The sequence below is a fragment of the Nicotiana attenuata genome, unplaced genomic scaffold (assembly GCF_001879085.1).
Source record: "Nicotiana attenuata strain UT unplaced genomic scaffold, NIATTr2, whole genome shotgun sequence".
NCBI lineage: Eukaryota > Viridiplantae > Streptophyta > Magnoliopsida > Solanales > Solanaceae > Nicotiana > Nicotiana attenuata.
This window is the reverse complement of record NW_017670337.1, coordinates 613,028-628,044: the sequence shown is the minus strand read 5'-3', so window position 1 is coordinate 628,044 and position 15,017 is coordinate 613,028. Positions and strand designations below refer to the sequence as shown.

The 15,017-nt window shown below is 39.9% G+C and overlaps 2 protein-coding genes across 2 annotated transcripts; both read left to right on the top strand.

Moving 5' to 3' along the window:
• Window positions 1-435: 435 nt before the first annotated feature.
• On the top strand, window positions 436-1,989 carry LOC109238047 (serine/threonine-protein phosphatase 7 long form homolog). The gene is made up of 3 exons (XM_019404473.1): window positions 436-759; window positions 855-1,000; window positions 1,842-1,989. Exons 1-3 carry the CDS (start codon window positions 436-438, stop codon window positions 1,987-1,989), a joined length of 618 nt encoding a protein of 205 aa, XP_019260018.1.
• A 9,438-nt stretch (window positions 1,990-11,427) lies between these two features.
• LOC109238057 (salicylate carboxymethyltransferase-like) lies at window positions 11,428-14,136 on the top strand. The gene is made up of 4 exons (XM_019404481.1): window positions 11,428-11,544; window positions 11,714-12,133; window positions 12,899-13,171; window positions 13,437-14,136. Exons 1-4 carry the CDS (start codon window positions 11,470-11,472, stop codon window positions 13,767-13,769), a joined length of 1,101 nt encoding a protein of 366 aa, XP_019260026.1. The 5' UTR covers window positions 11,428-11,469; the 3' UTR covers window positions 13,770-14,136.
• Window positions 14,137-15,017: the final 881 nt, after the last annotated feature.

Here is a 15,017-nt window from a genome sequence, read left to right as displayed (position 1 = left end):
TAATAAACTAACATATTAAATAATAAAACTAGCATATACAATAAACTAACATAAAATAACAGACATGTTGAGTCAAAAAACGGAAAAAATTTCTCGTCATGAACATAAGAATTCAGGATACATTGGTGCTACCGGGCCTCAAATATTGTGTCCGGAACCAAGATGTGAATATTTAATAATTAAATCATGTATATTAAAAAATAGGTGAATAACAAACAAACATATAAAATAATAAAACTAACACATAGAATAATAAAACTAACATATTAAAGTAACGTTTAAAAAATAAAAGTATAATATTGAAAATGTATCAACCTAATTAACAATATAGTAAAAATTATCGAATAAAATTTAATATTCAAGTTATTGCAATATATTTAAGCAGTGGAAAAGAAAAATAATGTAATTAATTTTGTTCAATTTACAGTAGTCGTCATGGAGGTTCCGCCTTTGCATCCCCGTGTAGTTAGACTCTTGCAGGATACGGGCTTTTATAGGATCGCTAAGATCGGCCGGCTGCAGCTGGATTGGTCGTTGCTCATGCCTTTGATAGAGCGGTGGCGACCAGAGACGCACATATTCCATTTGCCCATTGGCGAGGCCACTATCACGCTGCAGGAAGTGAAGGTCCTTTATGGGCTGCCGGTTGATGGATATGCTGTTGCTTTGCCGCGAGGCATGAGAGATTATACGGGAGCTCAGTACCTAGAGACTTTGCACAGGCTCACCGGTTTCCGGCCAGAGGATGAGGGTGTATTGGTTGGGGCTAGTCGTATTTCGTTGACGCCCATCCGGAAGTATTTGGAGGCCATCCATGATGACATTGAGCATGATACACCGGAGCTTTATATTAGGTGGTACACGTGGCCGCTATTGCTAGGCTTATTGTTCCGGACACTTTGGGAAACCTAGATAGCTTGAGATTACTTCATCATCTTAAGCTGCTAGATGATTTACCTCAGTACAGCTGGGGTGCTGCTGTCCTTGGTTACATATACCGGTAGATGTGCCGGGCATGCATGGGCACCCAGCGAGACGTTGCACAATTTATGCCGCTGCTGCAGGTGAAAACATAGACAAATACTCTCTTCATTATAACATACATCATAAAAATATACCTTAAATTTTACGTCCAACTTGTATATTAGGTCTGGGCCTGGGAGCGGCAGTTTCAGCCACCTCTACCACCCATAGCTCAGGATGCACCACCTCCAGTGTTTCTCCCTTTGGCTAGGAGGAGGGTTGAGAGGCGGGGATATGGACGCGAGCACGAGGCTCGACATAATCTCTGTATTGTAGAGATTTGTTAGATTTGCTGGAGGACGCGCAGGTAATTCTATACTTAAGTTTACTTGGCCTGGATTTATATGTGTTGTGTATACTCACGGTTCCTGTTTTCACGTGATAGTTCATTTGGACGCCCTACTGCGACGCGCTTATAGCTAGTTTACCCGATTATTGCTCAACCAGGCGACTTATGTGGAGCTCTTCCGTCCTGTTGGTATGTCTCGATATTGTCGAGCATCATTCCACCAAGCGAGTCCTTCGCCAGTTTGATCGACCGCAGCATGTACCTCCACCACCCGCTTGGGTTAGGACTCATTACCAGCGGGATGATCGTCCGAAGGTTGACCAGGCATATGAGGCATGGCTAGAGGCGCAGATCGAGAGTTAGGACCAGCGGCATGACCTGATTCCACAACCCCCTCCAGCCCATCTTATGGATGATGAGTATGCGATATCGGCTGGTACCGCAACATTACCCGACTTACCGTTTAATGAATAATTAGTTATAACGTTAACATTACCGCTTCGCAATTAATATTTTACATGTTGTGCAGGTTATTGGACTACATAAGTTCAACCAGTTGGGACTGTAAATGCAGTAACATGCCGGCGAGGGAGCGGCCGCTTTGCACGACTATGGCCGACAAGTTACAGATTTGGCTGCCCGGACATTGCCGTGAGCCCGAGATAGTGAGCGCTTAGCATACGAGGCTGATTATATGGTGCCAGAGCAGTACCATCGTGGGCCATCAGTGCGGCCTGAGCGTGGTCGACGTGGCAGGGGTGTGCCACGAGGCGGGGTTGTGCCACGAGATAGGGCTGTCCCACGAGGTAGGGGTGTCCCACGAGGTCGTGGTGGTCGGAGAGGAGGTAGGGGTCGAAGAGGAGGTGGTCCCCAGCAAGGGGGCGTTGAGGAACCTGCCGAGGATGTTGGAGGTGATCAGCCGGTGACCACCCTGATCGTAGCGATATCCCGTCATTTAGCCTGGGGCTCACTCCAGGGACTTCGTAGGTGACCCGGTCAGCTCCATTGTCGATCGCGGGCACAGCCTTTACCTCACAGGACTGGGATGCGTATTTTCCCAACATTCTAGAGGCATCGACGGTTGCTGATGCTCGTCCGGTACGAGATGTGGATAGTGGACGCCGACTTAGTTATGGCTCACCACCGAGGGCTGCTGAGGATCTTCCACAGGATTTAGTTAGTTTTTATTACTATTACTTAACTTTTGTGTTTATCTCATTGATTAGTCATAAATATCTAAAGCATATTTTTTTTGAAGCCATCATCCTCGCCCGTCGTAGAGGCCACTAGGTACGACACTCACATACTTGAGACAAATGAGTATATTCAGGAGCCTGTTGCGACCGTGGTAAGACATTTTAATTATTTTTATGCAATCAACCCTTACTTTACTATTATATATTTCATATACTAATATATGTCATTATTCTGTAGGTTACTGCTGTATCGACGACCCCTTCTACCGAGCCTGTAAACCTTACTGACGATCATGCTGCAGATCATCCTCCGATAAAGAGGCGTCGTGATGAGGATGATGCTGATAGTGTTTCCGGGCAGGGTGGGATGCGCCTGAAGCCAGCGGCTGCTTTAAAGTATAAAGGATGTGGGACACATTGATTTTTATTTTTATTTTATGTACATATGACAATCAGTAAATAATGAAAACTATTTTTATTGTTTACATTATATGTGCATTATATTCTTATTTGGTTCTTCGTTATTTTAATACTACAACACAAACACAAACATAGCAACTTAACATAATTTAAATTCAGTACAACAAATGAAAATACAAGATACGGAAAACATAAAGATAAAATACTACAATCAACGCATACATGTCATTGGTTAGTCACTACCGCCTAGTATTCTCTGCTCCAGCTACTTAAATTTCTCTTCCAGCTTATTTTTTTCTTCTTCCGCCTCTTTTAGTTTCTCCTACAATTCCGCAATTTCTTGTTTCATTTCAGATTCACGGCGTCGGTATTCACAGTTCATATTCCAAATATACTGCAAAGATTTTTTGTAGCATTCCTGCTCAATGGGTTCATCATACCATTCCTCAAATCGCAATAATTCCACCATTGCCTCCAAACCTGTTTACACACATCTAGTATCTGCGCCAAACATGACCGTCGGACCAACATGAGTTCATCATACAACGTTTGCCACATTGTTGGTCATTCCATCCAGACATTTGTTAATGAAAAAAAAACCATGCTTTTATGCAAAGTGTTGCTATTTGTTTTGGTTAAGCGCAAATAATAACAAAAATGTGCTTGTTATTTATAGGCAAGGCAACACACATAACGTGGTATGTAACCGCACTATGCTTTGCGTGCTAATGATTCTTTATGGTACAATACAAATTTTCCAGGCGAGCAGCTTTTGCAGAACGACAGCTTTATCAGGTTGACAAGACAATACACATAACGTGGTATGTAACCGCGCTATGCTTCGCGTGCTAATGATTCTTTACGGTAAAATACAGCTTTCCAGAAGACAGCTTTTCCAGAATGACAACTTTATTAGCTCGATAAGACAATACACATAACGTGGTATGTAACCGCGCTATGCTTCGCGTGCTAATGATTCTTTACGGTACAATATAGCTTTTCCAGAAGACAGCTTTTGCAGAACGACAGCTTTATTAGGTCGACAAGATAATAAACATAACGTGGTATGTAATCGCGCTATGCTTCGCGTGCTAATCATTATTTCGGGTAAGAAAGCTTCTTAAACTGAACCAAGTCATATGTATCTCAAAGACCTTTTGAATAAACATTACAACTTCCATTAAAAAAATGCCACTAACATTTAACAAGTTGTTCAAAAAGAGGCAAAAGGGTGAAGGTAGTTATCACGACCCCAGTTCGCCCTCCGTGAACATGTCGTGACGGCACCTAGTCCCTGCGACTAGGTAAGCCTAACAATGCGGAAGATAAACTATAATTGCAGAAGAAAGTAAATAAAACTGAACTAGAAAAAAAATCGGTGTTTAAGGTGCCGCTCGGCACATACCACAACAATTCTCGAAGCTAACGACATTCCCAAAACCCGGAAACTCACAAATCACAAGCTAAGAGGATACATATGAGGCTCTGACTCAGGAATATCTATACAAATGAGAAATACTGGAAAAGCTATACTTATTACAGAAAGCTGGAAAGGGACTCCTCGGTCTGCGGACGTAGCAGATATACCTTGAAGTCTCTACCGGTTCGCCTCCTTCCAAGGCTGACAGAACCGAGCGGAAGTACCTGTATCTGCACAACAAAAATGTGCAGAAGAGTAGCATGAGCAAACCACGGCGGTGCCTAGTAAGTATCAAGACTAACCTCGATAGAGTAGTAACGAGGAACAGTCAAGACACTTATCGGTCAAATAAACAGTATAATTATAGGAATAATAGAAACGATTTATAAATATGTAAGGACTGCATGAATATCCAAGAATGCTACTATTCACAATAAGGGAAATGGATAACAAGTAACGACGAGAATATAATAAATGATGATACGAAATGACGGCAGAATCACAATCCAAATCCTAAGGTCACAACACAGCAAGGGGAAAAACAAGTCAATAACTCATATCCCACAATGATGTTCACATAAGGTCTTAATCAACCCTTTCAACAATTTTACCAAGTTTCGGACAAACCACAACTCACGAGAACCCAGCATCTGAAATCAAACACCCGGCATCCTGTGCCCCATCAATCTCACGGTCGTGCTGACAACTCACTGGCTAACTAGGGCCACTTTCACGTATAAAATGGATAAAAGAGGGCGTACCTCCACCCTTAGCAAAAACAGGAGGAATTCACCTCTAATAGGAGTGTTCAGCTACGTGTATGCATGTGCAAGTGTCTTAACAAGAATTCTACCAACTAGTAAACATGAAGAGGAGAACGGACCGCACGTACGATGTTTCCTCACAACTTCCAAGCGATAAAGCTCATACAGGTAAGCAACCCACAATCACAATATTAAACAAAAAGGAATGCCTCCACAGGGCGTCACAATTCTTTACAATCAACCCCTGACATAGCCCACCTTATTTCGCCACGCGTGCAAATAATAATATAATAGGCACCGCCTTATTTCGCCACACGTGCATCACAATGTTCCCACCTTATTCCGCCACATGCGCAACCCACATATAAGCATATAACATATCCCGCCTTATTACGCCGCATGTGCAAAACATCAATAACAACAATAGCACGACAAAGACCTCGTGCAACCCTTCAACAACAACCGCACGGCAGAAACCTCGTGCATCACAATATCAACAACCGCACGGCAGAAACCTCGTGCATCACAATATCAACAACCGCACGGCAGAAACCTCGTGCATCACATTATCAATACAACACAACAAATGACAATATATACAGGAACAAAGCAAGAGAATCAACTCAAGAAATTCCGTTCACCAAAAGACGGTGCAACTAACTCACAAGGAATATCCGTAACAGGGAAATGCTAAGCGCAATAAGAACAACTCAACAAGGAAGAAATAATATAAAACAACGATTTCATAATACTAAGTTCAACAACAAGGAAGTTAACATAAATTAAATTAATTACAATTTAAGGAATATCAATTAAACATAGGATATCTAACTTCTTTCCAATTAGGACCAATTAGTTACACGAGAGATAGAAAGTAATGCTTCCAAATAAAGACAAGCAGTTAGGAGTGATAATGTGACTATAGAAGGGTAATGTCTACAGTGAAACAAGTGAAAGTCAATTAGGCAACAAGCTTAAGCCAAAAAGGGCAAATAAATTCCAAGTAAGAAATGTAAAGGTGAAGCTAATAACAGGGAACTCAATCACATCAAGAACAACTTCATATTCGGTGATTACAAGGATCTAGGAGCCTAAAAAGGATAATTTTCCACAAATAAATCCGAGCACGCACTCGCCACCTCGCGTACAAGGAATACAATCAACAAAGAAGACTCAAATCCTAAGGGGAAGTCCCCCACACAAGGTTAGGCAAGATACTTACCTCGAACCGGCTAAAATCAACTAGCAACCACGTTCTTGCCACGAGTATTCGACTCCAAATGGCCCAAATCTATTCAATTAAATCACACATTGTAAATAACATCTCAAGCAACTGATTCTACCATTTAATTCAAAGCTAAAGCGTGAAATTAGGCAAAATGACCAAAATGCCCCTCAGGCCAACGTCTCAGAGTTGGATAATTTTTACATTTTCAGAACCCTCGTACTCTCACGAGTCTAACCATATAAAAATATCCCAAATTGGAGGTCAAACACCCCCTCAAAACTCAATAATTCGGTCTATGAAGTTCTACCCATTTTTCATTAAAAATCTGAAATTAAAGGATGAAATTAAGAGGAGATTCATGGAAATTGGTCTAAATCGAGAGAGAAGCACATACACAAGTCGCCAGGTGAAAATCCCTTCAAAAATCGCCAAGAACCGAGCTCTAGAAGTCAAAATGTGATAAGAATGGTGAACCCTCGAATTTGGGATTAAATCTGTCTGCCCAGACATTTAATGCATCGTGAACGCGTAGGGAGCCTCGCGTTCGCGAAGAAGAAAAATAAATGCTGCAAAAAAATCCCTTCGCGAACGCGTGGAAGTGACCGCGAACGCGAAGTCCTGGAACCACGAAGCTACGCGAACGCGACAGACGGAATGCGAACGCGATGAAGGACAGACGTGAAGCTTCGCGAACGCGAAGGACTAAACGCGAATGCGATGAAGAGACTGGTCCTCCTCCAGAATTACTCTACGTAAACGCGTGGAGGAGGACGCGAACGCGAAGAAGGGGAAAGTCAAAGCTACGTGAACGCGAGAGGGAAGTCGCGAACGCGAAGAAGGATTTGGACCTACAACTGCTGAAGCATTTTCTGCAACTTTCAAAACTCCAAAATGCTCTGTTGAGCATCCGAAACACACCCGAGGCCCCCGGGACCTCAACCAAACCTACGGACATATCCTATAACACCATTCAAACTTGTACCAATCCTTAAACCACCTAAAACGATGCCGGAAACTCGAATTAAATAAGGATTTGAGCCTAAGTACTTCAAATTTCATCAAAACACGCTTTCGATAAAAAACCTAACCAAAACACGTCCGAATGACCTGAAATTTTGAACACACGTCCCAAATGACATGACGGAGCTACTGCAACTTCCAGAATTCCATTCCGACCCTCGGATCAAAAACTCACTATTGACCGGAAACTTCAAAAATTCAAACTTCGGCATTTCAAGCCTAAATTAGCAAGGAACCTCCAAAATACATTCCGAGCACGCTCACAACCCCGAAATCACCTAACGGAGCTAACGGAACCATCGGATTTCCATTTCGAGGTCGTCTTTACACTGTTCCGACTACGGACCACTTTTCAACACTTAAGGTCTCATTTAGGGACTAAGTGCCCCAAAACTCTCCGAAACTCAACACCGAACGTCCCGGCAAACCAAAATAGCAGAAATGAACTTAGGGGAAGCAGTTAATAGGGGATCGGGGAGTGAATTCTAAAAATGACTGGTCGGGTCGTTACAGTAGTTCAACAGATCCCCGTGGATCACGTCTTAACACTATCGATCCCTACCTTGAAAAAGATATGCTAGGTTGCTACACTGACATGAGTGATGACAAGTGGTATGGTGTTCTTCGTACCTTGGAAAATCAACCTATCAATACACACTGATCTCAAAGTCGCAGGGCATATTATTGAGGGCGAAGCGCATTCTACTAAGCCTGAAAGTATGCGAATTTGGGGAGAAAAACTACAATGGGTTCCCCTTTACTCAAAATGGTGTGATTAACAAGTACTGTGTCGCTGGCATGGGCTTGTTGTGCCACAAACACTGTTTGCAGCCTTCCAAACAAACACACACAAAGATGAACCAGAAGGGATTAGGCATCTGATGAAGGAGATTCTAGAGATGGAAAAGGCACTTGTTGTTCATCATGCAATGGATGATCTTAACTTCATGAGAGGAACGGAGGATCAGTACTGGGATTTATTAGAAAATGATAAATTGCATAGAGACAATGATTATCCTGTTTTCCCAATAGTTGTCGAGTGGGAGGGACTACCTAAGTTTCTACCACAAACGTTCGACATAGGTGTCCCACATTGTTGTAGAAATCAGGCAAGTGATCTTCTTGATGATAGCGATGAAATGCGAGAAATGTGTGTCAACTGGGGCCTAGATTACGATGCCTTCGGTCCCGAAGGTACATACACGATGTTGACGAAGAAGTTAAAGACGGCGACAAATAGTGTCAGACATCGACGATAATGGCGAATGACAATTCTTTTGGTTGTTTACATTTGTTGTAATGAAGTATTAATGTTAAATATCAAAAAGATATAACAGCAATGGAAACATAATTTTCTTTCATACATTCTGCAAGATAAACAAGTACATACACTTATTACAAATACATTACAAAAATAAAACACTATCTGTATCCTTGATAGTTGGGCACATTAGATGAACTTCCACCAGGAGCTGGATTACCACCGCCACCCAAACCAGCTGAAGGACATTTACGACGGCCGTGTCCTGTTTGTGAGCATATGCCACATTTACGCGCATAAACGGTATCACCAATATTCATTTAGTTCCGTATACACATTTTTTTTTGCACTTGTAGCTTACGCAAATAGTCCTTGTTACACACCATTTTAAATGGTTCCGGCCGTCAATAATGCCTAGCACCCACTGGCTGCAATAGCCCACTATATGTGTTTAAGTATGAAACAACACTATATCGCTTATCAACATAGTTGGTTGGCCCAAAACCTGTATGTTGAAAACACTTGGTGGCACGTGAGCACGATATATGGTAGATGGACCATTTCCCGCAAGAACACAACCTGTTGGCTTCATTTACGGTGTGTATATTATTCCCCTGGTTTTGATGGATAGCGGTGCGAACATCAAATGACTTATCCCAGTCACCATAAACAATTTCAAATACACGTTTGCACCCGAGATATGCCCTTTTTAGTAATAGTGCACCCATATTCCGAGTGGACGGATGTAATACACTCTTTGATCTTGTACCTTATGGACGCTTCAATGTGTGGAATCAAGAGAAGAAAAATCAAGTCAACATCCAAGTTGAAGTGATTCCCACTAAATGTGTCCATTTCGCAATTGTGGGTGCTAATGTATTTACCCACTTTCTACAAATTTGTTTTCTTCTTTATCGCACACAACATCCAGTTACAACCCGTAAACCATCTACGACAAACAACCTTGTATACATTCGGAGAGGACTCCCATACAATCATCTCACGACACTCTTTTACGCTGTACATTTTCACCGCTTTGACAGCATCGTTGGTCTAGATTCATCCCACATTGCCGTCCGAATTTCGTCAATATCCCTTGTGAGGGCATCTGTATCCAACGTACTTGGCAAATGATCAAGGTAGGGAATATTCCTTGAATGAAACGTCACGTTGGACTCGTACACTCTTAGTCTAACAGGAGGTGGAGCATGCTCCCTCGTCAAATCAGGTTTAACATTATCTTCCTCCTCATCATCACCCTCGTCACAGAAGGGTGTGTCATCTCCAGACTCATCGGCATTGTTGTCATAATCACTATTATCTTCCTGACTCTGCGCATCTGCCAAATCCCGAGTAAATACGTTGTCTACGAGCAATTAAGTGAGGACAAGGCCATCAAGTTGCTCGTTTTCACTGCACAACCAAAGAAATAATGAGTTACTGAAATTGGTCCAAACAATACATATAACTTTATATATTTACTTACAAATCATAATGTGTTGATATCCAATGATGCACAATATCTTGTTGATGCTGACTCACGGATGGACCCCTATGATCCAACACACCAAAACTAGGCATATTTCAACTGGCCGTTGGTTCATAACTTGAAAAAATATCTGGTCGGTACCCCCTGTAAAATATATGAGTGTTAATACAAATACAATACAAAAAGATATACATCGTAACATAAAGGATAATTGAAATTTACCACTCAGCTTGGGGATTATGTGTACTAGGGGAGAAATTATTTCCTCGCTCCTCATTCGCCCGTGGAGATAAGTTTAGATTCAGCCAAACTCTTTCAGCCGGAACTTGTTCGGCTAAAACAGCTCCAAAATAACCACCCGATGATTGAAGAATTTCCCTACTTTGCGCAACCTCATTATTGCGAACATCTTCGACCTTGACGTACATTTCCAACAATTTTATCACAATAAATTCCCTGTATGCTTCCGGAGTCCCCAAAAAATCTCTCAGAGTTTCATCGTCTTCGATGTTAAACTCAGCATAACAAGCAACACCTTGCAGAGTCACAAAATACGAATATCTTCCGGTTATTTTAAGATTCACTGAACGTTTGCTCACACTCATTTTATTACATAACAACGATACCAATCTATCGTACTCCATTGAAGTGGCAACTTAACATGACACCGTGGAGATAAACCATAACTTAGTTATTCGCCACCACAACTTCACCCCCCCTCCCAATATAATAAAACCCTAATTTTTCGCTCTTGAGATATTATGACAAAATGCAAAAAACTTAACAAAGAAAATTTTCTGAACACTTGAAAAATTTCAGAACACTTGAAAAATTTCAGACACTTGAAGATGTTTATGAATAGATTTTACAAAATCCTTCACCTCTTTAAATAAGGCAAAAACCAGCCCGGGGGTTCAATTATTAGAGGTATAGTTTTTTTTTTTTTAAAAAAAAAAATGCTACCCCAGTTGAATTATTATTGTGTCAGTTAACACAGAAGAATTATTTGTGGGCCCACTTAATATGTATAGCATTTTAGTAAAAAACGCTATATATATAGCGTCTTTTTAAAAGATGCTGTACTTAACTGGCCAAACGACCGTTAAAGTATAGCGACGCTATATATATTTTCGTCACTAATTTTTTTCCCCACACATTTCGATCACTTGAGTCAAAAAGAACCACATTTTGGTCAACTCCCTTAGGCATTGCATACAATACAGCTATGGGACACCATGTAAAACAAAAACAAAAAAGTAAAAATAAGTGAAAACCCCACTATCCCTTTTGCTAAATGCCTTTAAAAGGGGATGGCAAACACAATGCGGTTGAACACAGCCTGAAGAAACTCTCATCACCATGGATGTTGACAAAGTCTTCCACATGAGAGGAGGAGTTGGAGAAACTAGCTACTCAAGAAATTCGTCACTCCAGGTCTCTCTTGCATCACATAATAAATATAATTGTATTAGAAATGATAGCGATACTGCCTATAATACTAAAGTTTTGCATATCCAATATGTTGGGATTACTGCCTATCGTGATAGTGCAAATCTTTTATACAGTCTATTAGTGTATAGAATTTAATCTTTTAATTATGCAGAAGAAGGCATCTGATATGGTGAAGCATATAATTCTGGAGACGGTGGAAGAAGTTTATCTCGCAACAAAGCCCAAAAGCATAGGAATAGCTGACTTAGGTTGTTCCTCAGGACCTAATACCTTGTCAAACCTTAAAGATATGTTGGATAAAATCGAAAGTAGCAGCCGCAACAAGCTTAAGCAACAGGCACCTGAGTTCCGAGTTTTTCTGAATGACCTTCCGACGAACGACTTCAACGCTATTTTCCAGGCCTTGCCAAATTTTCATCAATTGTTGAAGCAGAAAAGGAAGAATGATGAAAATGGAGGGACTTCAAATATATATATAGCTGCTTATCCTGGATCATTTTATGGAAGACTATTTCCAGATCATTGCTTGCACTTTATCTATTCCTCTTATAGCTTGCATTGGCTTTCCAAGGTTACTCTCTTCAATTAATTCTCAACAATTTTAGTTTGTTCAATTGAGTTAAAGAGTAGCTCTTTGAGTTATCATTTTTCTAAAATTTAAGTTATATACACTGACATGATATAGAATGTCTGCACTATAAATAAGTAAAACGGTATTTTTTTTTCTAACAACTTAACCTTTTAGATGAGATGATCGCACTCTTCAAGTTAGTGTTAGAGTAGTCAAAGGTCTTGAATTTGAGTCGCACAACAAATTAGGCTCATCTTTGGCCCATGAAAAAGAGTTGGGCTGTCTAAGTGGGTGTTTGGACATCAGAATTGTAAAATTTCAAATCAGGGTGAATTTTTTTTTCAAGTGAAAATGGTATTTGAAATTTAGAATTATGTTTGGACATGAATATAATTTTGGGTTGTTTTTGATGTTTTGTGAGTGATTTGAGTGAAAATTTTGAAAAATAGCTTTTTGAAGTTTTTTAAATTTTCGAAAATTACCAAAATGCATCTGCAAATGAAAATTGAAAATTTTATAAACAAACGCTGATTTCGAAAAAAAATGAAAATTTTTTGAAAAAGGGAAAAAATTTTCTATGTTCAAACGGGCTCTAAATTGGGTCCCTTTAATAATAATTTAAGCTAGAACTAACATTTATTCTAGGTAAAGAACCATTGCTTATTGAATCAAGTTATCTGGAATTACGTTGTAATTGACCTGATTAATTATGTCAACATTTCTTATATTAATGCTCATAAAGTTTAAACTTCTTTTCACTCTCAGGTTCCACCAGGATTATATGATGAACAAGGCAATTCCTTGAATAAAAACAGCATATACATTTCTGAACATAGCCCTTCTGGGGTTTCCAAAGCTTACTTTGACCAGTTTGAGGAGGACTTCTCATTGTTCCTCCATTCCCGGTCGGATGAGCTGGTTAGTCGAGGAAAGATGGTATTGATTTTATTAGGTAGGGAAGGTTTTAATCATGTTGATAGAGGAAATGCTTTCTTCTGGAAAATCCTCTATCAAGCATTAACGAATTTAATTAGTAAGGTACGCATTCGTCCGTCATTTTTAAATTATTAGTCTTACTTCATCTTGTCTACTTGAGCGAAGAAATTTAGAATTGGATATGCCAATAAAAATGCACGTAATTGGCAATCAATGAGACTCATATTTCACACAGTACTTTAATTTATGCGCCACTCACTCTATTTTCCAACGAATATAGTATGAAGAGTAAAATCTGGACATGTAATTATACATTAGCACTAAATGTACTTTTTTTAATATTCTAATTATTTGTCATTATGTTTAGGGCGAAGTGGAAAAGGAAAAGCTTGAGTCTTATGATGTACATTTCTATGCACCATGTAAAGAAGAAATAGAAGCAGCAGTAAAGGTAAATGGGTGCTTTGAAGTGGAACGGCTAGAAACGTTTGAAATAGAGAAAACAACTGCAAAAGGTATGAGCTATGGAACAACGGTGGCTATGACAGTTAGGTCTATCCAAGAATCAATGGTGGCTCACCATTTTGGAGAAGCAATTGTTGAGGACTTGTTTCAGGAATATGGTAGATTAGTGGATGAAGAGATGGCAAAGGAGGAAATTAGGCCAATCACTTTCCTCCTCGTTCTTCGAAAACCATAACAAATTGATATATACTGTTACGGCGATGAGGCATCACTTTAAATAGTTGTGGTTGATGTTGTGATAGTTGTTGTTTGTAGCTCTCGTCTCTCCTCATAACTGTGGAAAAAGACTTTCTTCTTCGTGAGTCAAATATTTGCAAGAGGACAACTAGAAAATAAGAAAAAAATTAATTAAATCAAAGAAACAACCGACAAGAATAATCATTAAGTTCCAAAGAACAATGGGAGAAGCTTTGTATTAAGGCGACATCTTTGATGGAAATTGAAGTGGTAATACACATGTTGTACTTCATCACTTTCAAGCTGAAGGTACACATTCTTTAAACACAGAGGAATAGATAAAGTGCAAGCAATGGTTTGAGTTTTGACATTTCTTTTCGAATCACTTACATCAATGAGCAGCTACATTTTGCTGTGAGAGGCGTAACTTGCTGCTTCTTTGATCTGCTTTAGGCTGTTCCTGCACAATGTGGTTATATCAAATTGTATACGGTCAAAATTATATGCCTCTGATTAATAGGCTCGAGGGTCCGCCATAGGCCCGAGTTCGGGTTCGAGACCAGTAGACTAGAATCGAGCTCAAAGACAGAGTGCAATGTCCGGAGATAGGAGTACGAAGAAATAGTACCGTTATGAATTTGTAACGGAATAAGCTAGATTCCTGTCACGTTCCTATATATGATCATGGCGCAAATCCCGGAATGGGATTGTACGATTCCGTACTAGGCGGTAGACAGCTGTACCAAGAATATTCCTTACTGTAAATAGAAATATTCCTTATTTAGGGTTCACCTATTATATAAAAGAGACCCAATCATTTGTAAGGACATATAATCACTGAGAAAAGAATATACTCTCAACTTTTTGCCTACTGTTCATCAGTATTGTCCTTTAGCTCTACTCCTTTTGCTCTACTTTTCTTACTTTATTGCTCTTAGCCCGTCTCGAGGTCACCATCTCGAGGTTACTATTGTCAAGTAATATTGGTTTGATTCACTTGTCTCTTTCATTTCTACTTCATATTTTTTGATTATTAATTAGTATTGAACTAAATTACATATCTTTAAAACCACAAATTAAATTTAATTGTTACTCGTATTTTCGAGGTAAACACTTTGGCGCCCACCGTGGGGCTAAAGATAATAGTGATTGTTTCTTCACTGATTCTTATTACACACATTATTTTTACACTTTTTCTTGTCAAGAATTTTTTGATTCTCAGGCTGAAACATGTCTAGCTCACAAA